We start from the raw sequence: 26,143 nt of genomic DNA, 5'->3' as shown, positions 1-26,143 counted from the left end.
AACAGCGCTAAAGACTGCAAACAGTAATTTTATTGTCCTGGCACCAGAACATCATCAAAATCCAGCCTGATTATCTATGGAGCTCGGAAACAACAACAACTGAGACCAGGGATTGACATTATTATTCTTATAATTCTTTTTTCTTCTCCTTTCTTTTTCTCTGTTGGAATTAGAACATTTAAGTGAACAGAATTTTTTCTTGCCGTTTTGTTGCTTTTTCTTGACACCAATATCTGCACATAAAAATGATATAGATTTATATTTATACGTAAATTTATTTCATTGTCATCATTCTCTATGAACATCTCAAGTCTAGTAGATTTTTTATTTTTTTTTAATCTTCACGGTGCTTTGCCAGTAGAAGTCGAACGGTAGAAGCCACCCCACCTGTCATCATCATCTCGAACATGGACGACACACGGTACACACTCGTCTAACACAGAGAGACAGATTTTGTACATCTTTGGAGGAAATTAAGCCCGTAGAGATCTCGCTCTCTGGCTTGTTACTCCAGTGTTGCCTAGACGAGTAGCTTAATTCCAGAAAAAAATAAAACCCCAAAACACATCCATGAACCAGAACAAGAAAATGGTGGAAATGAATAATTAGTGGTATGAAATGTGGGTTAAAACATTTCCAGTGGTGATTTACGTTTGGCACAACGTCAGTCATCTCGTCAGTCAGGTTAGTTATGGATGACAAACAGTTGCATCGTTGGCATTGTTTTTTGTTTTTTTTAAACGTTTTAACACTCTTGCCCCTCCCCCCCACCTCCAAAAAGAAAACCCAAAAATGTGGAAAAAAAATGACAAAAGAAAATGTTTCAGTATCTACACGTCTTTTGTTAGGCAGTGAGAAAGCACTTCATCAATACGGAGAGTGGAACGATGTTCTCGTAACTGCTTTCGAAACATTGGTCTAGACGCAAAAACGCACTCACGTTATCAGAACGAACAATAATCCTCCGGTATCGTTCTCGTACCCTGTTCTGAAAATGAGACACCGATAGCTGAGACGTTTCTCCAAAATAAAAGTGCTGTAGGTGTTTTTTTTCATTCTTTTTTTTTTTTGTGCTGTAAAAGAAGCTCCAGAGTCGCCTCCGTCGGTGGTGGCAGCAGTGTAATGTACACCGATCAAATCAAAGTCAAATCAAATGAAGAGGAATAGATAAATAGGCTGGGAAAAAAAAATCTCAAACAGATCTCAAACATTCGGGAAAACTCAACGTGACTCACAATGAGGTGGTGAAAGAAAGAAAACAAAGGGAAAAAAAAACTAAACAAAAAAAACAACAACGACGACAACGTGAAAAGCCGTTCCATGTTCCATGTAAACATCTTTTACGCATCTGTCCACGTATCCTCGCATCCTCACTATGTCAATTCCCTACTTTACGAATCCCTTTCAAGGTCAAAACTTTCTGTCGTCCTTCATAAATCCTTTCTTTTTTTGTGCTTACATCCCGATATTCCCGCTTCGATCCCGCTCTTGCCACGGAACACGCCTTCTGACGAACGAAATGCGTCGACGAAAATGTGGTATGCATGCACATGCACAGTTTTCCAGCCTCTCTTTGTAAGTACCCGAATTTCGTCGGGTTGTAGTCACTGGGAAGGGGCCGGGGTGGTTGGGCGTGGGGTGGGGTGGGGTGGGGTGGGGTGTAGTCATTCACGAGGTCATCAAACGGCGTCATCATTCATCGAGTCCTACACCCACGAGTCGGGCGAGGCGGGGTAGTGACTCGTCTCGTAGTTGAGTTCGCTGTAGGGACGGGCGGCTGAGTAGAAGTCCACGTAGTTCCCGGTGGACTTGAGTCCCAGATGCATGCTGAGGTCAGCGGCAGGAGCGGGCCGATGGACCTGATCTTCGTAAAAAGGTTCTTCAAAGTTTCTAGTGGAGTTCTGAAATGGAGGAAGCACCTCATAGTCCTTTCGGATGCTCTCCTGGGGAGCCGGATGGGCCGGGATCTGCAGGGAGGAAACGGCGAGGAGACACTATAATCATACACACTCTGGAAAAAAAAAACGTGGTGTCACTAGTGTAACAGACTTAAAGGTACGTCTAATGCACCATTAGTTAAGAAGTAGTTAAGCAGCATTCCCTGTGGAAACGTAAGCTCTATCGCAGTCTCGTAATATCGCTACGTTTGCGTTTACTAACTAACATTTTTTTATGGTCGCTCCAAGTTGTGTCCGAGATCGATTTTGTAATGAAATTCCGAGTTGCTTCATGTCTACTTAAAGAGAGTGATACAGCAGCACTTTAGTGATTTTTAGTGATTTAATCTGTCCAGCTCTCTCACCTGTACACTCTGCTCAAACAGCTTCAACTTTCACGCTAATACCATTGCCTTCGTCATCTCGTACGCCGCTAACTAGCCGAACCTCTGCACTGTATGGCTGCACTGCGTTCCGGGACTTCAGACACAGACGTCTACGTCTACGCTGGATTTCTCATTCACATGACATTGAACACCGTCGTGAACGAGAAACGGATCAGCAAACACATCATTCCGATAGAAACATATTCAGTGTGTTTCATGGCACTAAATACGGAGAGTTCTATCTCATTGGCTCAGTAAATCAGCTGTTACCTGGTTGTGCTTGACCTCTTCGTTTGGAGCCGCGTACGAGTTGCGGAAGAGCGTCGAGGTTCCACACGAGACTTGAACTGTAGGACGAGACAGAAAGACAGAAAAAGAGTAGGCGGGGCAGATAAACGTTCATTTCTTTAATTAGGACTCACAGAGGAAATGAAGAGAGCTAACGCCTTTAGAGCCTGCAGCTACAGTATGACAGGTCATTCATACAGGAAATGATGTCATCGTAAAATCGATCTTGACTTCCTGTGGAGAAGCTGATGAACATTAGCAAGAGCAAACTGGATGCAATCAGGTAAAAGAAAGGTCACGTCCTGACCTCTTCCATCTCTCTCCTCCTCTCCTCTTCCTTCTCTCCTCTCGTTCCTTCTCGTACCACTTCCACATCCTCCTCACCTTCTTACATCTTCTTTCCTTGTCCTCCACCTTTTCTCCTCTCAGCCCGGTCTTCTACATCCTCTCCTTTTCTCCTCCACTTCCACATCCCCCTCCTCCTTTTCGCTCTTCTCTTACCTTTTTCTTACTCCTCCTTCTCTTTGCCTCATCTCCTCCTTCCCCCCTCTCCTCTCTTCCACCTTCTCCTTTCCCTTCCTTCTCCATCTCCAACCGATTCCTCTCCTCCACAACCTCCTGACCCTCTATCCTCCTCTCCTTCTTCTCCTCTTGTTCTTCCTCTCCTCCGCATCCTTCTTTCCGTACACCTCCTCTCCCTCACATCCTCATCTCATTCCCCTTCTCTTCTATTCCTCCTCTTGTCTCCTCTTCTCTCTTTACACCTACTCCTCATCACCTCTTTTAGTCTCCTCCTCTTCTCCACCTACTCCTTCAACATCTCATCTTCCTCACCTCCTCCCTGAGCACTCACCTGCTGTGGCGTCTTTCCTGGATGCGTGCTCTCCTTTGTTTCCATGGAAACTAGCATTGGTTCCAGTGGACTCGTAGTCGGCCTTCCTCTCCTTGAGGCTGATCATCTCTCTGGGTGAGGCGGGGGCGCTCGCTGCGAATCGCACACACACACACACACACACACACACACACACAGTCCATGAGCATCTAAAGCATCACTCCATCTCTCGTTCTCTCTCTCCCTCTGGGCTTTAATCTCTCTCCCTCTCATCTCCGTCCCTGTATGTTTCTTCCTTCATCTTTATTCGTCATCACTAGATGAAAGTCATGCAGAGGTGTGGATCATTATTCTTCATTAGTGCAGTTCAGCATTACAGTAGGAATGTGATTTCCGACAGACCGGTGGGAAAAAAAAACGAGTCAGTTCCAACATTCTTAATTCACACGAAAGACACTAACAAGGACAATTTATTTAAAGAGTAAATACAGGTCCTGGCATGTCTGCAACAACAGGTTCAGCTCTCATTAATATTTCAATATTATTCTTACCTGCACTAATGTTACTACTCAGTTACTACTTTAAAAAATAAAAAATAAAAAAAACTGTACAATTTTACTGTACTGTTAAAATAAAGGAAAAAGTAAAGTAAATTAAAATCCATCTCAACTTTCAAACATCCTGTTCCTCGAGTTTCATTCATTTCATTTCATTCATTCATTCAACCCTGAACACCTGTTACCTGAACACGGTCACCCCTATTAAATATTTGGAGTACTCCACAAGTCACATGTTCAACAGGAAGTTGCATCAAAGATTACAGGAAGAAGAAAAGTGCATTTTTCATTCTTTTTTTCCCTATATTTACGATATTGTTTTATTAACAAGGACACTATGAAAGTAGAACCCTCACCCAATTTATAGATCGAAAGCAAATTATTAACGAAGAGTCAATCATTAGAATGTCCTTGATGTCCTGGTACCATTAGCATCAATGGTAGTTAACCTCATTGTGTGTATTTGCTATTTCTACGCTAAAAAAAACACAAAACCCCAACTCAACACTTGTAATCACTTTAAAGCAAAATGCAGCAATAATAAACCTTGTAACAAAAATGAGATGCCTGAGATGAGTAACACATATTTGGATTGATTAAAAGTATGGATTTTTATCTTTAAATTTTTTTAAAAAAAAGTCCAATGTGACAAAAGACACCACAGTCCCACCCACTCGGTGTCTATTGCCTCGGAAGGCTGAAGTTCACGAACTCACGTGTCAAAGTTCACCTAGATAAAGCCGGCGTGACATGAAAGTAGCCGCTATCGGGTACAGGTGTCCATGGGCTTTTTTAAATGACGTATAATTGTAGTCAGTTTTCAGGTTGCCATAGCAACAGGTAAAATAAACAAACAAACAAACAAATAAATAAATAAATAAATAACCTGCAAATGCTATGATTAAACTGTAAATGCTGGTACATCTGAGTACAATTAACTTCCGGTTTGAAAATAAATAAAAATACAAAAAAAAAAAAAAAAAAAAAACAACTTTCTGATCTCCAATCCAATCCAAACAGAATAACAAACCTCCGGTATTTTTATTATTATTTTTCCACCGTTAAGATACAACAATTTCTGCAGCAAGATGCAAAGCAATGTCTGGTGAATAATGAATAAATTATTAAACGATACATTTAATCACATCTACGCGTAGTTTTTCCAAGTCTGAGATAAACACCGATCTGAATATATTTACTCCACTATACTTCCTATCGTCTTGCTCTCGTGATCTAAACACAAAACTGAACACATTAAAAAGGAAAGTCAGCGCTCCGTTTCTCTAGACGTTTAAAAATCCTTGCCAAGGACACATTATGAACATTAGCTAGCATTACTACATTACTCAGCTCACTGCAGTCTGGCCATCTGTTGAGTATAATTCCACAGATGCAAATATTAGCGCACCCTCTTCCCTTCCTGCGATGTTGACCGAGGGACTAATCGGTATTTATTGACCTTCAATGGTGTTATGTGTTAAACAGAAAGCGCCGGAGAGAGACACTGAGTTTTCTCCCGATCTAGCGGTCTTTCTTGTTCATTGCCTCTTCTTGGCATATTTTCAAAAATATTCAAAGAGTCTTCACGCACAGCTTTTACGCTGTCAAAATGTCCGCTGGGAGTCTCTGACGAGATAAATAAAGGCTTGTGCTATACGAGTATTTATTCTCTGCAGTGTTGGTAATCCATGCCATTATTACAGTAGTGTATGCTGAGTTGTGTAAATAAGGTCTCGGGTGCAGAGAAGAGAAGTTTCTCTACAGTGTGGAAGTTCATGTGTTTAAAAGTTACAGTACGTTCACATTACAACGAAGAGAAACACGTCTCATGCCGCCAGGCAGATGATTTGGAGGCATGGTTATGTTTATTTGCCTCAACAGGATGCCCCAAAGTGTTTTATTCTTATGCCACAACGATCTGCGAACGATTACAATTAATGCTGTGAAACAAGTACGTTTGAGTTCTCGCTTGTGTTATAGCAGCTATAAACCGTTGTTCCTTCATCAGCGTCTTTTTCTCTCTCTCTCTGTTTTCAGGTTAATAAAGAGAAAAAAACAGGTACTGAAGGTGACGCCTCTGCACCAAACATGTCCAGTCCTTCTTCTTACTAATGTCTATGCCTCAAATCCTTTTAAAATATATTTCAGACTGAAAGGAAGTTGTTGAAGGAAAACTATTTCAGACGTTTGACCTTGCTGTGACCTTGACCCTGGATCAATTGGATCAATTCCTAAATCTAATCAGATCATCTTCTGGTTACAGTGATCCTTCCATATCAGTCCTACAAACGTTCAAGCACTCGTTCTTCAGATATCACTAGGTGCATCCAACACTTAGTGGTGACGCAGCTTGTCACGTTATTGATAAACTCCTCTACGTTAAAGGTACAGCTTTACCTCTGATACTGGAGACTCCTTCCATAAACGCTTTCAGTTTCACCCCTCAACAGTCGTGCGATCAAGTTTTGGTTTTCTGTTCTAGTCCTGTTTCCACTCCTGTCCTATCATTGGTTTGTTACCTGATTGTGCCCACCTGTTTTATGTCATTCCCTGATTACTTTGTTAATGTATACCATGCTGTATCTTGTTCTGATCGTGCCAGTATTGTCATTAAGTGCAAGCCTTGTCTGCTGAGATCTGTCTCATTGTACATCCTTGTTTTGACCCTCGCCAGTTTCCCTTGTACTTGAATGTAAATTCTCCCTGCTTGACGTTGCCTGCCTGTGTTTTTTCTCCGACTGTGCAGCCTGGATTTTGCCCCAGTAAACCTCGCAATAGGCTTATGAGCATTTTTATACTTCATTTTTCTTCATTAAATAACAGCAGGTTTTTAAATCCATTTATTACCAATGTAGATTATGCGAACCGTCCGCTGTACGAGTCCTCAGCGAATAAGCTGTTGCTATAGAAACAATAACGTATTAGAACGAGCGCATTAATATAAACATGTGATTTGCAGCTGCACTGCTGTCAGAGCTGCGGTTATAGAGAATTAATCAATAACATCCGACCAATCAGAATCTAGAATTCAACAGCACTGTGGTATAAATCTCCTTATGATTTTTTCATGCTGCTTTTTTTTCCTCCACTCTGCACTCATAATAGAGTGAAAGCAGCCTTTACTTCCTGGTTTTAACAGGGGTTTTTTTTTAAGTCTTGCCCATTTCCTAGTCATGCATTTCTGAGACTTCAGTATTCTCTGTGTGCATTTGTCTGTTTTGTGAGATTCTTGTTCTTTACCCAGCTTAATTATTTAAAATCTCAGCAGCAGTAAGCATGCTATATCTTCAGCCTCAGTCAATTAGTCTTGGAGCCATCTTGTCTTTGTTCTCATCTGTAGGGAACCTCAGAAGCCAAAAAAAAGAGGTTGGCTCCGGTCACTGTATTTGGGCTGGAGATGTAATAACAGCTCTGTGGCAGTGCAGAGAAAACTCGCGGTGCTTTGGGTTGTGGGATTGCAGCACTGTGTTAGAAATCTATTCGGCTGTTTGTCCCTATTTCAGGGGACTGGGATGGTCATGGCAGGACCTGGATTTTGTGGTCAGTAAACCATTTTTGTGTTGATTTTGATGTATGTTTTGGATCATTGTCCTGCTGGAAGATCCAACCATGGCCCATTTGAAGCTTTCTGGCAGATGCAGTCAGGTTTTCATTTAATATCTGTTGATATTTGATAGAGTCCATGATGCCATGTATCCTAACATAATGTCCAGGTCCTCTGGCAGAAAAACAGCCCCAAAACATTAAAGAGCCACCACCATATTTAACCGTGGCCATGAGGTACTTTTCCATATGGCTACCTCTCTGTGTGCACCAAAACCACCTCGTGTTTATTACCAAAAAGCTCTGACCATAGAACCCGAGCCCATTTGAAGTAGTGTCTGGCAAACTGAAGACGCTCGAGTTTGTTTTTGGATGAGAGTAGAGGCTTTTTTCTTGAAACCCTTCCAAACAACTCGTGGTGATGTCGGTGACTTCGGATTGTAGTTTTGGAGACTTTCTGACCCCAAGACACGACTAACATCTGCAATTCTCCAGCTGTGATCCTTGGAGATTTTTTGGCCACTCGAACTGTTCTCTTCACAGTGTGTTGAGACGATATAGACACACGTCCAATTCCAGGTTGATTCATAACATCTCCAGTTGACTGGAACTTCTTAATTATTGCCCTGATGGTGGAAATGGGCATTTTCAATGCTTGTGCTATTTTCTTATAGACACTTCCCATTGTGTGAAGCTCAACAACCTTTTGCTGCACATCACAGCTATATTCCTCGCTCTTACCCATTATTATGAACGACTAATTGAATTTGACCTGTGTGTTACCTCATATTTATACCCCTGTGAAACAGGAAGTCATGGTTGAACACTTTCCTGTTCCTAGTCACCCAGGTGTACTAAAAAAAATGTAAAATATAATTGGGAATATACTTCAAGTATATTTTTCTCATATGAATTCACGGGGTGCCATCAAGGGTTCCTTAAGGGTTCAATGGATAATTACACCAAAATAAAATAATATAAACAGTCATTTCTATGTGCTTTATAAAGTATATGTTAGACAAATAATGAAAGCAAATTAAATGATAAAGTGAAAAAAAAAGTTTTTATAAACTGTTTTTAAAATCAGTGAAAGAATATCGCTGGTATTCCAAAATGTTTTGTGTTTATCGACGCTTAGCGTTTAGTTTATATGTTTAAATATACGATTTTATTTTACCTGAAATATTGTGTATGGTGCTCCAGGAACGCAATAAATCGGGGCTTTTTTTCTGTATATTTAAAAAAATAACAGGGAACAGATGGAACACTTGGCTATCAAGTAACCAAAAAAAAGAAAAAGAGAGAAAAGAAAAAAGGAAAAGAAAAGAAAAAAAAAGAAAAAGACCCACTCCCATCATAATCAATAATCCATCAAATGCAGACAGAGGAGGTGATTTAGTCTTAATGATAAAAAATGATCTGAGAGCTTAATGCATTAGTGGAAAAGCTGCCAGAGAAGAAATCAGTGTGACTGCTCCCCTCCTTACAAGAGCTACCCCCCCAAAACCCCAGTGGCTGATTCATCAAGCAAAGCACAGCAAGCTGAGAAATATTTCTCACATCGTTCAGTGACTGTGTTTCACTCATTTAAAGAGCCATTAGCTCCGGGTCTCTCTGCTCCATAGCTCGGCTCAGTCCTCCAACAAAATCCCAAACCCCTGAAAGCAGGAAAAAGCACTTTTCTGCTTCATCAGAACGCTCCACCAGAAGTCCACCAGAAACAGCTCATTTACAGAGACCCGGACCACGGATGCTCCACATAAACGTAAAAGGAAACATTTATTTAATGTGTACGGAAGGAGTCTCCAGTGTCAGTGCTGTGTAACACTCAGAGATAAAGCTGTAACTTTAAGTTTTCCCACATCTTCAGGACGGACGAGTTTACGCTGCGTTTTTTTTTGTCTTCTTAACGTCTAGAGACAGAATAAAGAGAGAGGGCTGGTGAAGGAACGAGTGTTTATAGCTACTTTAATGTAAGCGAGAACAGGAACTCACTCGTTTCATTAAAGTTCCACTACATTAAATGTGAAATTGTAATGGCTGGTGTGGAATAAGTGGAATAAAACACTTCGAGATGTGCAGTTACAGGAAAATAATCAGCTTCAGGGTGGAACTCCGCTTCATCACACCACCCTGCCTTTGATTATTTACCTATAAAACATCAAGACACTGAGAGTTTTATTATTATGAATCATAATTATGAATAAATTAATTAATAATTAATAATTATTTATTAATGAACTAACTTTTCACGATGAGTTTTTATTTTTAAAACCAACAGGAAGTAAGCAGATGTGAGGTGAAGGTGTAACAGTGATGCAACAATGCCATTTTTAAGATATTAACTATATTTCAGTAATATGCGGAGTGTAATCAGAAATGTTTTCATGTTTTTGAACTAAAACTGAAACCAAAATGGACTTTTTGTATTATCGGATAAATTTATAGTCATTTATGTTATACTTTTAAAAGTGTTTTTAATTTATTGTTATTATTTATTTACTGTATACATAATACATGACCAAAAATTGTTACCTTCCCAGAAATTTTTGCACACAAGTATAATTTCAGACTGTTTTGTATTAAGTAGGAATTTGAAAAAAGACAAATTTGACATTTTATTGAATTGGATAAGTCCTAACACACTGCATTAGTTCCATTGACCTGAAAATGTTTTGTTGCTGATTTTTCACTTCTACTCAGTGTCTCATGCTTCTTGTTGAAGTGTGCAACAATAATCTGACGATATTTTTGGATTTTTTTTGTGGATCATCACAATGTCTCGAGAGCTTTCACCAGGTTCGTCACTGACTGCACCCAGACTTGCACAGAACAAAACGAATCTTTAGTGACATGTTCGATGCTTGAGGCGTTTTGTCAAAAAGCCGAACGTTGTTCAGTGTTCCATATTTCCTAAAAAAAAATTCTCCAGAAACACCCTTACATGCCTTCCATACAATGTTCTCTGGCCTCACTGTAAGTTCTGTATGACCTGGTTAACTTATGGACCAAAATATTCCTTCCTTTATCTTGGCTTCGGTTGGAAAACATCTTTCTCAAGTATTGAAATCCTTCCCTTTCACACCCAGAACGTTTCAGGAAGAGAGCGTCTTTGTTGTCCGGTGTAATCGTGAATTGAAAATCTACAAGGTAATGATAAAATCCGCGTACTCTTTCAACAGTACGTTGAAAGATGTTGCATCGGAAGACCGCCGATAATAAATAAAAACGACTTAAAATGATGAAAGTATAACTGTCATGCATATGTTGAGAAGAGAAGCTCGTCCTTACCTGAACGATTGTTGGGCGAGGTCCGGACCGGAGAGATGGAAGGTGTGCGTGAGGAAGAGTACGGCCGCTGTCTGTCTCTTTCTATCGTTGAAGCAGAGCCGATAAAGTGATACTGCGAGTAACCGTCCTGCAGGAAATCAACAAGAGAGAGAGAGAGAGAGAGAGAGAGAGAGAGAGAGAGGGAGAGAGAGCGAGAGAGAGAGAGGGGAAGGAAGGAACATCGATCAAAAACAATACTACTTTGTCTTAACCCGCTCCCGTTTACTGCATTTTCCAGGCTCTAAGTTGCAAAGTTTTTTTGCCATCTAGTAGGCATGTCAAAGTTATATATCTTCTAGAAAGTTATCGCAGTGGACGGATTTACGCACTCAAAATACATACATATAAAGTTTTTCTTACTTGAAAAAATGTGAAAAAAAATGTAAATATACTATTAGAGAAGCCTAGTGTCTGTTCCATTAGCGCATATTGTTGCCATACGGCAATGATTACATTTTACCATTTAACAGAATACTCAAAATATATAAATAGTGTATATCTATATAAACAGATCGTGTTTCAGTTTTTTCCTTTAAGTATTTTTGTCTAAATATTGAAAAACCTTCATCATGCCATGTTATTGCAGAAAAGGAAGTGCAAACAGCACTTCCTTGTCATGTGACATGGAATCCCCCCCCTCCTTTTTTTTCAGTTACGTAGGAAAATGGTGGTTTTGTATTATGTAGCACAACACAAAGATATCCCGAGGAAATGAGACGATAGCAAGCGTTAGTCAATAAAATAAGACAATAAATAACACAGCTTGTGATATTGTGAAAATTTCCATAAAAACAATTTACATATATATATATATATATATATATATATATATATATATATATATATTTTTTTTTTTTTTTTTGAGAACAAATGTATATGTTAAACATATTTTGCTAAAGAGAGTCTGTCTAAAACGTTGTAAAATTTCATGCAAAAGCATGTTTGGCTTAATGTATACGCAAGTCGAGGCGTTTATATAGTAGCTTAAAGTGCAAAACAGAGGGCGGAGTCAATGCAAACGCATTTGCTTTTTCACTGCAGAGCTGTTTTCAGAAAGTTCTTCAGGTCTTCAGGGTAGATCCGGTAGATCCGGAGTCTATCCCGAGAACACCGAGCGCAGGCTCAGAAAGGGGCGCGTTTCAATACACTCTGGTCTGATTATTGTCTCCGCGTCACACATTCGCCCTTCGTGGCTCAGTTAAGGCTCTGAAGTGAGTCTTCACACTACATGAAGGCAGCAGGACTCCCCCGAGTGCTATCAGGAGCGTTCAACTTGACATTTTTGTACCCTATTGGTTGTGAAAAGGGTTTTTTGGGCAAGATCAAAGGCTTTCTGATGCACACCAGTTCAAAGCTGCCCCACTTTCTCCCTGCCATCCCTCCCATGCCAACACCTCTACATCTCAGCCACACGGCCCTGCTGGCGAAGACGCGCAGCTGTTCCTGAGCGACTGTTGTTGAAGATAAACACACCGGACAGGCAGCTGAGGGCAGCATGCACCACGGAGGAAAAAGAAACGCAGCGTCTGGTCTTCGCCAAGCTATTTTAGGCATCCGAGTTCCTCATTTCCTGCTCTGAAAGGAATGAAGTATACGTGTATTCCAGTCAGCATTTTACACACTGCATCCATACAAAGATTGCGACGGAAGGTTTAAATTAATGAGCTCGCTCGTTTCTATAGTAACAGCTCATTTACGGGGAATTTCTCTATATGGTGGACTCTCTACAGTACATAAACAGATTAAAAAAAAAAAGTGGTGAAGAAAACAGGAACGGACTCGTTTCACAAACGTCCCACGGCATTAAACGTAACTATATAAACGGATATAAAGTACGCCGTGCCATTCTTCACAACATCATTCTGTCCTGTTGTTGTTTATTTTCCTATCACAGGAAAACATCAGCAAAGAGAGAAACAGAGAGAAAAGGATGGACGCTGCAGAGAAGCATCGAGTTCCAGTGCAATTAACATCTCAAATTACAACCGGTGCAGCATCACGCACCGGTTAGTGCCTCAGTACTAACATGGTGGACGTTCAAGGATGTATTACAGCTAGAATCTGTGCATTTACCCATTTTTATTACGCTTTTATCCCAGCTTTATGCATGATGCGCCTGCCCAATTCTCATTTACAGATAAGACCACAAAAGGGTTGACAGAGCAGAGACAAAAATCATCACAGCAGCACAATATTCTCTCACAGCAGTGCTTAACACTCAGGTGGCAAAATCTCTGGTTTGGTAATTTGTGCTCGGGTGAGCCGAGGGCAGTGTTCATTACCGAAACCCCAGCGGCGTCAGAGCATCATCTGATCTAACGGTCTGGCTGAACGTGCCAGCTTGTAGCAGCGCGTAAGAGACCTGGGGCTTGGAATCAGGACTGTAACATCTCTATTACTGTTTATACCTGCACTCTGATTTATTTCCAATGCAGTATTTCTATGCCTCAGTATTTATCCAGGAATGAGTTTCCTGCCTCATATTTCGACTCTATTCAGAGTCCGCGAGTCGACAAGTTAGGTCAGTATTCATTCATGGAAACTTGTGCATATTCAGAGTTGGGCTAACGTCAATTTTCTCAATGCGCCATGTAGATTCGTGTGAAAAAATAAGTACACCCCCCCCATGGAAATGGTTGGCTTTTTTGACATATTTGGACAAGCAAACATTCGATGCTCTTTGAAAAGGTGCCTATTAATTAAGGTGATACAGTCTATCAAATGACACAAAAACAGATCAGTCACATGGAAAAAGTAAGTACGCCCCTAGATTTATCATACCTATCACAAATCCATGAAATTGGAATCAGGTGTTGAAGATCGGGTGCCAGTGATTAGAACCTGCTTAGCGAGTGCTGAAATAAGAACCTGTCTTATTTATACCCCTCTTATATCTAGTGTCTGGTGTTCTGTAAGGCCTTCAGAAAACAAGGTTGTTCAGAAAAAAATAATCTACAAACGGTGCAGATTTCAAACTGTCCAGGACTGGCCGTCCCAGTAAATTCAGCCGAAGAGCAGGACGTCTGATGCGAAAAGAAGTCTCCAAGAACCCTAAAATTTCATCATAGGATCTCCTAGTAAGTCTTGCGGCTGTTGGTGTGAAAGTGCATGCTTCTACAATCAGAAAGAGATTGCACAAATTTGACCTGCGTGGGAGGCGTGCCAGGAAAATAGCCTCTGTAAGACTACAGTTTGCCAATGAGCATATAGACAAAGATGAGGCCTTTTGGAATAATGTACTCTGGACAGACGAATCAAAGATAGAGTTGTTTGGCCACAGTATGAGCAGACATGTTAGGAGAAGCACCTCATACCAACTGTGAAGCACGGTGGTGGAAATGTTATGGATTGGGGTTTCTTCACAGCCTCAGGGACTGGACAGCTTGCATTCGTTGATTCAACTATGAATTCTGCATCATATCAAAGAACTGAGTTGGAGTTGAACCGGAAGTGGATTTTTCAATAGGATAATGATCCTAAGCGCACGAGCAAATGTGTCAATACAGTATATTGGATCTGTGCATTAGGTGACATCAGACAAAGAGAAAATCACTCATTAGACTGAATACCTTCAGTAAATTTAATAAGAATCACTGTATTTGTCATACAGTAAAGTCTATTTTATTTTACACTTAATTGCTTTATTCAATTTCTGCAGTATTTCTTACTTGAATAAGATCGTAGTCGTATCGCCCTCCCCTAAACATTAGCGTTTGGTGATTCCAGTCTTGAATTTCATGTAAATTGGGAAATGTACTTCTTAATGTACACATCACATCACCGAAACGTCCACTCCAACGGGAGGACACGGTATAGTGTGATACAATAACAAAACAATAACAAAACTCGGACTCGATCGGTTATGGACTTGGTCTCGACTTGAACACGACAAAGGTGGACTCGGACCCAACACTATATCTTTGAAGATCATTTAATAACAATCATACCTATTCATACCTATCATACCTAACGTACGCCAAACACTTTTAAACACCTTCCATATTTCCTCTATATTTATTTATAATCTGGTTGTGTTTGGCTCGCCCCTGGACATAACACTGACACCTCAAGTGGCACGATGGTCTAATCTCCGCCTCCTGACTGGAGGATGAGGACGTAGGCGAAAAAGGGCACAACCACTCGGAATAACTGTCATTACAGTCTGACGAGATGAGACGCATGGCTTCAGTGAAATATTAATAATAGCAATCTGAATGTTGGTGGCCTTTCTTTAATGTCAACCTTCGTGACATTAGGGATGACATCCAGAGCTCGGGCAGGAGAAGAGGAAATGAAAAAATGTGGACTGTTCATGCTGACGGAGAGCAGAGAAAAATAAAGAGCGAGAGAGACAGTTAAAAAAAACCCCAATATGAGTTCTTTTCATAATAAACAGCACGACAGACGTAATAACTCTGCCGAAGCGACGTTCTCCTTCGTGACCTCGACCTGTCGGCTGACCTAAATGTGTCAGTCCTGCTGTCTACATCACTTACACATGCTGAGCTGCAGTTCAGTCCTCAGCCTGAAGGGGGCAGTGCAACCCTGCGATGCGAAACACACAACTCTACATGATTTTATTTGTGCAATAGCTTGTGCAGTAAATTTCTTAGACCAGGCATTCCCTGCTAGTTGTTTCCAGTTTCTGTTTTTATAACTTTTACTTTCTATCGTTCACCAGTGCATAAAAAATATTTATTTTAAAAAAGAAATATATTATTATAACTGCCTGAAGTGTAGCAAGCTTCAATGTTGCTTAAAACTAAATATTTAGAGACTTAAAATAAAGATAAATAATATAAAGATAAAGATATAGTAGAGGGCAAAAGATTGCATGGATAGTACAAATATAATAAAATATAATAAAATGTATAATGGATAATTAAAATATAATTGAATGGAATGCATTAATTTAACATTAATGTATTAAAAATGTATATAATAAAATACAAGTAAAATATTATATTTTAAAAATGCCAAGAAATGTTAGAAATGAACAATAAAAACAATAAAATCTAATTAACGTTAGATTAACATTAACATATTAATCTAATTAACAATAAAAATCAAATTAACATATTAAAAATATTCCAGAATGTTCAGAAAAAAAAATTTAATGTTAAATATTTCAAAATTTTTTTTAGAAATGCATTCGATTTTGCTAGTTTATTCATTCCAGGATTCTCTTTGCATTTTTTTTCTGGCCCTGAAATTAGCCCCGCCCACATTTCCAATAGATCTGTTCCGATTTGTTGTTTCTTCAAGAGGCAATATGAAGAACATGTACTTGTGGTATAATACAGTACCAGTTACAGTTCTCCTCGCAGGCAGCAGAGGGCTCTAAAAATCATACACTGCCCCTTTAAAATAAAATAAACGATGTGATTTATGACATGCAGTGATATAAACACTGTAAAACAAAACATTTTAATGAGAATTTGGCTTAATCCTGATTTAATTCAAACAATTCGCATATTAAATAAGTTTATGTTATTAAGCTGACCTGTGGTGTGACTCAAAACTCCTTTAATCCGCGTTCCACGCAGGGGGTGGGGGAGTTGGCCCGCCAACTCTGCTACAGGAACTTGGCTTGTGTTTGGACGACGCTGAGGCTAATTCAGGAAACGCGTTTGAACTCGGTGAGCTGAGTAATAGTCTTTTTCTGTCTCTAAAGGTTGGAGAACGCTGCGTCTCTCCCTCGTCTTCACGCATTAACGGTTTTTAAGGTATGTTTCGATTTCTCTTTACAGGTCTCAAAAAAAAATCTCAACTTCGGAACCTGGAAAGAAATTTTATAATCACACGTAGGCAGAAAAAAGCTGACTTTTCAGCATGAATACCGGACGTGTCACCGAGTTCTCATCTCGTCAGTCAGAGCGCACACTGTTAGAACACCACGGAGGGCCGGCTTTTCATTAGAGAGGCTGAGACAGTGTGTGTAATTCACCACAGAAACGAGGTGTACAGCCTCACAATAACGCCGGACCGAGACGCCCGACAAACACTTATCGATCTGAAGTTTTTTCAGTAAATATCTCTCGCGTTCCCCCGTGTTTCTGCTCAATAGCTGTTTCTGCGAGGCCGGACGGAGCCGAGCGCGCCGCATCACGTGGGAGAAAAGCCGAATTTACGCTGCACTCAGCATTCTGAATAGCGCACGTTTATGGATTTTTCTTTTCAGGCTGAAAGAAATTGCTTTGCTTGAAGGAATTATTGCCGGTGAGGGTTTATTGAAGTTTTATTGTCCTCTTCATCCATGGGAAATTCTCTTCTCCAGACTGGAATCTTTTCCTGCGTTAACGGCGCTTAAGTGAAGGCACTGTGATTTAAACCGGGGCGATGGGCGGAGCTCGCGCTACGTGGTGATGTCGGAAGCGGTTCTGACGGTAGCGTATGTATCGATGATGTCATACCTTCTTGTAAAGGCTGCGTAGATCTCTGTACTGCCACATGCTGCTCAGGACCTGAGATGCTGCTTTAACCACCTTGGGCGAATGTCTGGAAGAAATGAGAAGTGTTGAGTGTTATTCTTACAGTTTACCGGCATTCCCAAAATTATTGGCACTCTTTTTGAACATCAGGAAACATGGACACTAGAGGCGTAATGCAATGTCTGTGCCTGTATTTATATTTAAACCTGAAGTGGGTGTGGCCTAAACTGGAAGGGTCTTTCTTCCTTCCTTCTTTGTTTCCTTCCTGCCTTCCTTCTCTCCTTCTTTGTTCTTTCCTTCCTTCCTTCCTTCTTTATATCCATCCTTCCTTCCTCCTTCCTTCTCTCCTTCTTTGTTCCTGCATTTATTCCTCCTTTGATTCTTTTCAATCTTCCTTACTCGCGTCTTGCTTTCTCTTTCCTTTCCTGCCTGCCTTCATTCCTTTTCTTCTTTGTTTCTTCCTTCTTTCTTTCCTTCCCTTCTTCATTCCTTCCTTCTTTCTTTGTTTCTTTCCTTCCCTCCTTCATTCCTTCCTTCCTTCTTTGTGTTTGTTTCTTTCCTTCCTTTTTTATTTCCTTATTTCCTTCATTCCTTTTCTTCTTTGTGTCTTTCCTTCCCTCTTTGTTTCTTCCTTCCTTCTTTATTTCCATCCTTCCTTCTTTGTTTCTCTCTCCTTTCCTTCCTACCTTCATTCTTTTTCTTTTTTTCTTCCTTCTTTCTTTGTTTCTTTCCTTCCCTCCTTCATTCCTTCTTTCTTTCCTTCCGTTTTTCTTTCCTTTTCTTTTTTGTTTCTTTCCTTCCCTCCTTCATTCTTTTCTTTCTTCCATGCTTTCTCCCTTCTTTCCTACCATCTTTGTTTCCTTTCTTTCTTTCACACCCACAAGAAAGTAAAAATCTCCCGCTCAAATAAATGGTTCTTTGCGCCCCTTTGGATTCTCACGTGTTCCTCAGATAACTTCAGAGTTGGGAACCGGGTCTCCTCTCCAACAGACAGGAAGAGGAAATACGGCCGCCTGATAAGAGGAGGACGTAAAGCAGTTATCTGACGTGCCGTTTTAATGCTAATACACTGTGTTGAGTGCACCATGGCTGGTCCGTGTTTTATCGCTGACCATTGCGTTGTCTAAACATCTCTCCTGCTCTTCATCACACAGACCGGAGGAACCCGACCAACCCGAGACAGTCAGATCTGAGTCCTTATTCCCCTTACAGCACAGAGACATGCTGAGGAATCTGTACTTTAAGCTAATTTGCAAAATCAGTGCTAAATGTGAGAAGATAAGTTATTTAATCCCAAATTTGGTGGAAGGTCAATCCAATAATCCACAGGTCAAAGGTCGACTGCAGCTAAATACGGTCAAAGATAAATTCTGCTATAAAATCTGAAGATCTGGTTCAGGAACTGATTCTTAGCTCTCATCTCAGTAAGGAACACTGAGGAACCTCCCTGATGCACATCATCTGGATGACAGAAACTCACTTGTCTCCTTTGCTCCTGGCGATGCCGATGAGCTTCTCGATGCCGCCGGCGTCTCGCAGTGCCTTGGCGTTCTCCATGTTCTTGGTGATGACCTCGTGCAGGGCACAGCAGATGGCCGTCACCGTGTCGTCCGACATGGTTTTGCTCGTTGCACTGTTGGTGGAGCTGCCACTGGCGTTACTGCTCCCGGGAAGACGGTGGACCAGATCCCTCATTGCGTACTTCCCTACGAGGTCAGAGAAGATAAGAGAAGAGAAGGAAGAGGAGAAATGTCAGGATTTCGCTGAGTTCTGTAGCAGGATAATACAAAAATGTCAGTGCAAACTGTAGCATAGAGAGAAGTTTACATCACATATACAGGCTTCACACACACACACACACACACACACACACACATACAGACAAAAACATACAAACACAGCAAAAGTTTGTGCACCCTCAGGACAAAATGAAGAGGACAAAGAAGTGCAATTAATAGCAACGAGCAATCTAATTCCTTTAAAAACACACTATTAAAGCCCAAACAACATACTTTCTAATTAACATTCACTGTATTATTCATTTGAATCTTTTAAAAAAAGTTTTTTGGTGTGATTTACAAACTCCAAGTTATTGCTCATTATTTTCTTCTAAACACCTAGAACCTGTCAGATGTTTAACATTTAGTTCTGCATACTAGTTAAGGGTTCTTCAGTTGTCTCTCGTTAAAGGTTCTAAGTAGAACAAGGTGTTTTCCTAACAGAAAGGGTTCTAAATAGAAAGCTGAGGAGCCGTAGCTATCACCAGAAGCTCACTGTCTTGTCACGAACCGACACGACACGTGAGATGGAGCTTCTGCTGCATGGCGAACACGTGAATGCACATCTGTTGTGCTGTTGTTTACCAACGTGAACGTCAGCACAGAGCGGAGAAGCCTCCGGAACCTCACGCTCGGCTTTGAGGTCCGCTGTCTCGAGTTCAATAAAATGACTCATGTGGTATTTGAGAACGGAGGAACGGAGAACAACATGACATTAAACCAAAAGAATGGAAGAGGATTCAGGTTAATGAAGACACTGATTCAATTAATTAAAAACCGGCTGATAAAATCATGAAATAAACAGTGTGTGTGTGTATATGTGTGTGTGTGTGTGTGTGTGTGTGTGTGTGTGTGTGTGTGTGTGTGTATACTACAGTGTTCTTTCAAAGTATTATTCTACTGCATTTAAAGATTAGAAGGGTAGACTTAAAATTCAGGGTGCTCACTGCTCTACTAAAGGTTCCTTGGTGTCCCGCTGAGGGAACTTTTTAAGGTGAAAGCTAAGAACCATTAATTATCCAACAAACCCCTTAAAGAACCTTATCCCTTTGAGGGGAGCTCTTTAGGTTTCTATCAAAAATCCTACAACAGAAGGTTTTCCGATCAGAAAGGGTTAGATGTAGAAGCCTTTTTGGAAGCTAAGAACCTAATCATCCATTGAATGGCACCCCATAAATTTATATAAGAAAAATATACGTGAAGTATTTTCCCATTGATATTTAAAATTTTTTAGTACACCTGGGTGACTAGGAACAGGAAAGTGTTCAACCATGACTTCCTGTTTCACAGGGGTATATATATGAGGTAACACACCGGCCAAATTAAATTAGTCGTTCATAATAATGGGTAAGAGCGAGGAATATAGCTGTGATGTGCAGCAAAAGGTTGTTGAGCTTCACACAATGGGAAGTGTCTATAAGAAAATAACACAAGCATTGAAAATGCCCATTTCCACCATCAGGGCAATAATTAAGAAGTTCCAGTCAACTGGAGATGTTATGAATCAACCTGGAATTGGACGTGTGTCTATATCGTCTCAACACACTGTGAAGAGAACAGTTCGAGTGGACAAAAAATCTCCAAGGATCACAGCTGGAGAATTGCAGAAGTTAGTCGTGTCTTGGGGTCAGAAAGTCTCCAAAACTACAATCCGAAGTCACCGACATCACCACAAGTTGTTTGGAAGGGTTTCAAGAAAAAAGCCTCTACTCTCATCCAAAAACAAACTCGAGCGTCTTCAGTTTGTCAGACACTACTGGAACTTCAAATGGGCTCGGGTTCTATGGTCAGATGAAACCAAAATAGAGCTTTTTGGTAATAAACACCAGAGATGGTTTTGGTGCACACAGAGAGGTAGCCATATGGAAAAGTACCTCATCCCCACGGTTAAATAGGGTGGTGGCTCTTTAATGTTTTGGGGCTGTTTTTCTGCCAGAGGACCTGGACATTTTGTTAGGATACATGGCATCATGGACTCTACGTCAACAGATATTAAATGAAAACCTGACTGCATCTGCCAGAAAGCTTCAAATGGGCCATGGTTGGATCTTCCAGCAGGACAATGATCCAAAACATACATCAAAATCAACACAAAAATGGTTTACTGACCACAAAATCCAGGTCCTGCCATGACCATCCCAGTCCCCTGACCTGAACTCCATAGAAAACCTGTGGGGTGAACTGAAGAGGAGAGTCCACCATTGTGGACCTCGAAATGTGAAGGATCTGGAGAGGTTATGTCTACATTTTATCTACAAAACAATGTGTATGAATGCAAGAAAGAAACAAAAAAAACTAAATAACATGAACACAGCTTTAAAGTTTAAATAATTAAAATGAACCGCACGTTAGAAATGAACTCAGGGATAAAATAGTGTACCTCACTAAGTTAACAACTATTAACAATAACAAGTTTAATAATGATACGATCCAAATTTTTATCCTGAACAAAACAACAACAACAACAAAATGACATACGAACAAACCCAAAAAGAAAGTGTGTTAGTGTAGTGTGTTAGAGTGAACTTTGACCTCTGAAACGCTTCTCACTTCTCACTGTACTGAAGGATTCCGCTAATAAAATGAACCTCAGATGTTTAAGTTCTCATTCCTAATTCCAAACTGAGAAACACAGGCATTGTTTTTCTCATGGACCTTGTGAAGCATGAATCTTTTTCAAAACGGCCCCAATTTCTCATCAGCGAGCTCCGAGTTAATTGGTGTGGCCTTATCTTGTTCTCGCAGGCAATGTGCTCTTTTTTGCCGGAGAGGACAATCTGTAGGCCCCTCGATCAGCAGGACAGAGATATTTCACCACGGATGAAGCTTGGGCAGGAAAAAAAAGAATTTGTGGCTTTAATGTCTGATCTGCAGAGACATCAACGCGATCATTTCATCCTGTAATTTACACTGATTTTAATCCAGTATTTCACGCGTTGCTGGATGGACCCAGGAAATACCTGATAACTGATATTACAATAAAGCGCTGTTATACTTATTATTTATAGGTAAGTAATCAACACCAGGGTGGTGGGATGAAGCAGCATGTCCTGAGGGGTTTTAAAAATGTATTATTCCTCTTATAGCACAGCAATTTACCAATTGAATGTGGTGGAATGTCAATGAAACATGTTCATTCCTGTTATCGCTTAACATTATAGCCGCTATAAACAGTCGTCTCTCATTTAAAGTTAATAAGATAACAACTGCAGCTTGTCGTGTTACCGAGAAAAACCGCAAAGAAGTGTAAACTTCTCTGTCCTGAAGATGTCGGAAATCTTAATAATATAAATTAATCTGTTTATCTGGAGAGTTATGTTAACTTCGAGAGAGAGAATAAAGAGAGAGAGAATAAAGAGAGGGCTGGAGAGGGAACGAGTGTTTATAGCTGCTGTAACGTAAGTGAGAACAGGAACTGACTCGCTTCACAGACGCTCCACTACAGTAAATGTAACTATAAATTGATAAAAAGTATGTCCATCCATCCATCCATCTTCTATACCGCTTATCCTTTTCAGGGTCATGGGGAAACCTGGAGTCTATCCCAGGGAGCATGGGGCACAAGGCGGGGTACACCCTGGACAGGGTGCCAATCCATCGCAGGGCACAATCACATACACACTCACACACCCATTCATACACTACGGACACTTTGGACATGCCAATCAGCCTACCATGCATGTCTTTGGACTGGGGGAGGAAACCTGAGTACCCGGAGGAAACCCCCGCAGCATGGGGAGAACATGCAAACTCCACACACACAGGGCCATGGTGGGAATCGAACCCCCGACACTGGAGGTGTGAGGCGAACGTGCTAACAACTAAGAATTATTGCTGTGTTTTGCGCCTTACTTAAAAAAATGACTCCTGATTCGTGGAGACGTAATAATGATCAGTCGCCCGGCGAATGGATTCACGTCAACATTTCCGAATGAACTCACCAGTTCTAGACACACCTTTCAAGGTGAACGTATCAAAAACAGAAGTGTAAAAAGTGTTCCTGACGACACATTTGCTCTCTCCATCACAGACGTGGAGGGTCGCTCTGTGGGCCGGCGATTGTTCGATCGAGGTGTATTGCACGTGACACTTTGGCCAACCTTGACTCTGTGGAGTGGATCACCCTTGTGCTCTCAGAGAGACGAGGGCTCGGTGCTAATCAGAGTAGAGTGCTAACTCTCCATCCTATAAAAGCCCATTCTAGCACAAAATAGGCAATCAGGCTACGCATGCGTGGGTCATCATCGACAAGAGCGCAAAGAGCGCAAAGAGCTCCAGAAATACACTCACCTCCGTGACACTTCCACAGAGCGCAGGAGTGCGAGAGGAAGAAATGGTGAGATGTCAGTGTTATATTTTGCTCCTTGCTCAGCAAGGGCTTTTAATCCAATTTAACAGTGTGTCTCTGCAGGTTCTGGGATGAGAATATCCCAGAAAAAAATGGGTTTCTTCTTCCGTTGATGTGTATATTTAGTAAGAAATAATACACTCCATGTGTGACAGGTGGTGTAGCTGAATCCGTTGTTGTATTCCTCTTATACGGCAACAATTTACCAATGATTGGTATGCGTTATTTATTAATGACGGATTTATAGTTACATTTAATGTTATGGAACATCCATGAGACAGGTTAGTTCCTGTCGGGATTAGATTTATAATTATACAAGTAACTAGTTGAAAATATTTTGTGTATCACATTTTGAGTTTAGTTTATCTTCTCTTTGTGTTTATCCGAATCTCCAGAACACGTGGAATTTCAGCAGAACTACAGCTTGGCCCTTTGGCTAAATTTAGCAGCTCATATCTACCGAAAAAAAGCTACAACCCAACCCAATAACTATGTTCGGTTCACTTCTAAGAGGCGAGGTGATTCAGAGTCAAATTGCTTTCTCATTAAAGTTCATATCATAATATGAGGAGTTTTTCTGGAATCTGATGTGAGACCAGCAATGAAAACAGACGCTTAGCTTAGATGCTTAGCTTAGATGCTTAGCTTAGATGCTTAGCTTAGACGCTTAGCTTAGACGCATAGCTTAGACGCTTAGCTTAGACGCTTAGCTTAGACGCTTAGCTTAGACGCTCAGCTTCTGCAAAGCAGAGATTATAAAGAAACAACGTACATGTTGGTGGCACATTTTTAAACCAGGCTGATAATAAAGGACAGTGAGGTGAGCGAGTCGAACCGAGTGCCGCACTGCCCTCGTATGAAGGGGGGGGGGGGGGGGAGTGAAAGGTGAGGTGGATTTCACACCGGCACAATCTCTTCCCATTACCACCTTTGATGTCTGTTGCGCAGGATAAAAAGAATACGCTCGATAAGCCGACGTTGGGAAAATTCACCCTTTGAAGCTTCAATTAAACACGAGCCACCTGATGGAGGATATGAAATGAAAAAAAAATGCAGACTGGCAGACGGAGGGAGAGACGGCAGACTGATAATGAGCCGAGGAATATTGCTTTAATAAGGCTAGGTTTAGGTTTAGACACGCTGCTGATAAAGTGATATTTCCCTTAATGTCATCATCAGGACATGCTCCAGACATCCATCTGCTGGAAATTAGATAGCTGTGGAAAAAAGTGGGTGTCAGATTGGATGGATGGAGGGTACAATGAATTCGATTGGACAGATTAGATTGGATGAATTGGATGGATGGATGGGAAGGATTGATGGATGGATGTATGGATGAATGGATTGAATTGATCAAATGAATAGATGAATGGATAGATGGGATGGTTGGTTGGATGGCTCATTGTATTAGTTTGGTCAGATCAGGTTGGATGAACTGGATGAACGGCTGGGAAAGACTGAAGAATGGAGGATGGATGGGATGAATGGACTGAATTGATCAAATGAATGGATGGATGAATAGAGGGATGGATGGAACAATTAATCAGATCGGATGAATTGGATGAATGTATGGGAAGGATGGGTGGATGTATGGGATGGATAGATCAAATTCATTAAATGGATGGATGAATGGACGGATGGGAGGATGGATCCATTAATTAGACTGGACAGATTGGATTTGATGAATTGGATGACTGGATGGGAAGGATTGATGGATGGATGTATGGGATGAACGGGTTAAGTTGATCAAGTTAATGGATGGATGGATAGAAGGGATGGATGGATGAGATGGATGGATGGCTCAATGAATTGGATCGGAGAGATTGGATTGGATGAATTGGATTAACGCAGAGGAGGGTTTGGTGGTTCGAATTCATTAAATGGATGGATGAATGGATGGGTGGGTAGATGGCGATGGATGGATGAGATGGATAGATAGATGAGTTGAATGGATGAATGGATGGATCGGATTGACACACTTGCACATGATTAGTAATTCTATCTTAAGATCTTTTCCTGTATCTCCGTTTAATCCTCTGAAAGGAATTTCTCATCCGTTCCGATAAAGCCAGAACATTCTTCTCCCAACTGGCAGCCGAATATGACTCCTCCGGTCATCGGGAACAGGATTACACTTTCAAATCCCTTCCCTATCCGCTCAAATTCTGGCCATTTTGCGACAAGCGTCCCAAATCCCACTGCTAACCGAAACACAAACTTCAAACATTCCTGTCAAATCGAGCCAGCTTTTCTACCGAGGCTCCACAAACGTACGTGCCTCTGCATGGTCAATTTCCTCACACTGCCACCACGAGTGTTTGACAGAAACACCTGAAGAACTTTTGTACTGAAAAGTTTGGAGAGGGTTTTTTTTTCTTCATATTTGGAGTTGAGCTACAGAAAGGTGTGGGTGTTTTTGATATGCCTGAACTGAAGTGGAGGAGTTTTATTCCAGAGTTTTATCCCCTGTAGCTCGCTCGGAGGCCTGTCGCGGTTTATATTCTCACATAAATCAGCGTCAGGCAAAACTCTGGGATTAAAGAACCGAGGAGGAAGACAGAATCTGTTTAGGAATTTGCATGCTTAAGGAACAAACAAGACCTGAACGCGTGCAGGCACTCCTCCATGTTCTTGATTTATCAGCCTTGTTTTTGTAAGGAGAAGCTGAAAACAACAGCTAATGCATTCATTTCCTGTCTGTGTTTAACACCTT

At 40.9% G+C, this 26,143-nt stretch overlaps 1 protein-coding gene across 1 annotated transcript in view; it reads right to left on the bottom strand.

Moving 5' to 3' along the window:
• Positions 1 to 311: 311 nt before the first annotated feature.
• The window catches only part of ctnnd2a (catenin (cadherin-associated protein), delta 2a), a 233,462-nt gene continuing 207,630 nt past the window's right edge, over positions 312 to 26,143 (bottom strand). The window contains exons 16-21 of the mRNA XM_053611859.1: positions 18,785 to 19,010; positions 17,287 to 17,371; positions 10,835 to 10,961; positions 3,465 to 3,596; positions 2,594 to 2,670; positions 312 to 1,967 (exon numbers count right to left, since the gene is read on the bottom strand). Of these exons, the coding sequence (XP_053467834.1) occupies positions 1,707 to 1,967; positions 2,594 to 2,670; positions 3,465 to 3,596; positions 10,835 to 10,961; positions 17,287 to 17,371; positions 18,785 to 19,010 (908 nt within the window). The 3' untranslated portion in view covers positions 312 to 1,706. The remainder of the gene's footprint in view (positions 1,968 to 2,593; positions 2,671 to 3,464; positions 3,597 to 10,834; positions 10,962 to 17,286; positions 17,372 to 18,784; positions 19,011 to 26,143) is intronic.

Source organism: Ictalurus furcatus, chromosome 23 (assembly GCF_023375685.1).
Source record: "Ictalurus furcatus strain D&B chromosome 23, Billie_1.0, whole genome shotgun sequence".
Lineage (NCBI taxonomy): Eukaryota > Metazoa > Chordata > Actinopteri > Siluriformes > Ictaluridae > Ictalurus > Ictalurus furcatus.
Note: the sequence above shows the minus strand (reverse complement) of the source record. Positions and strands in the feature narration are given on the sequence as shown.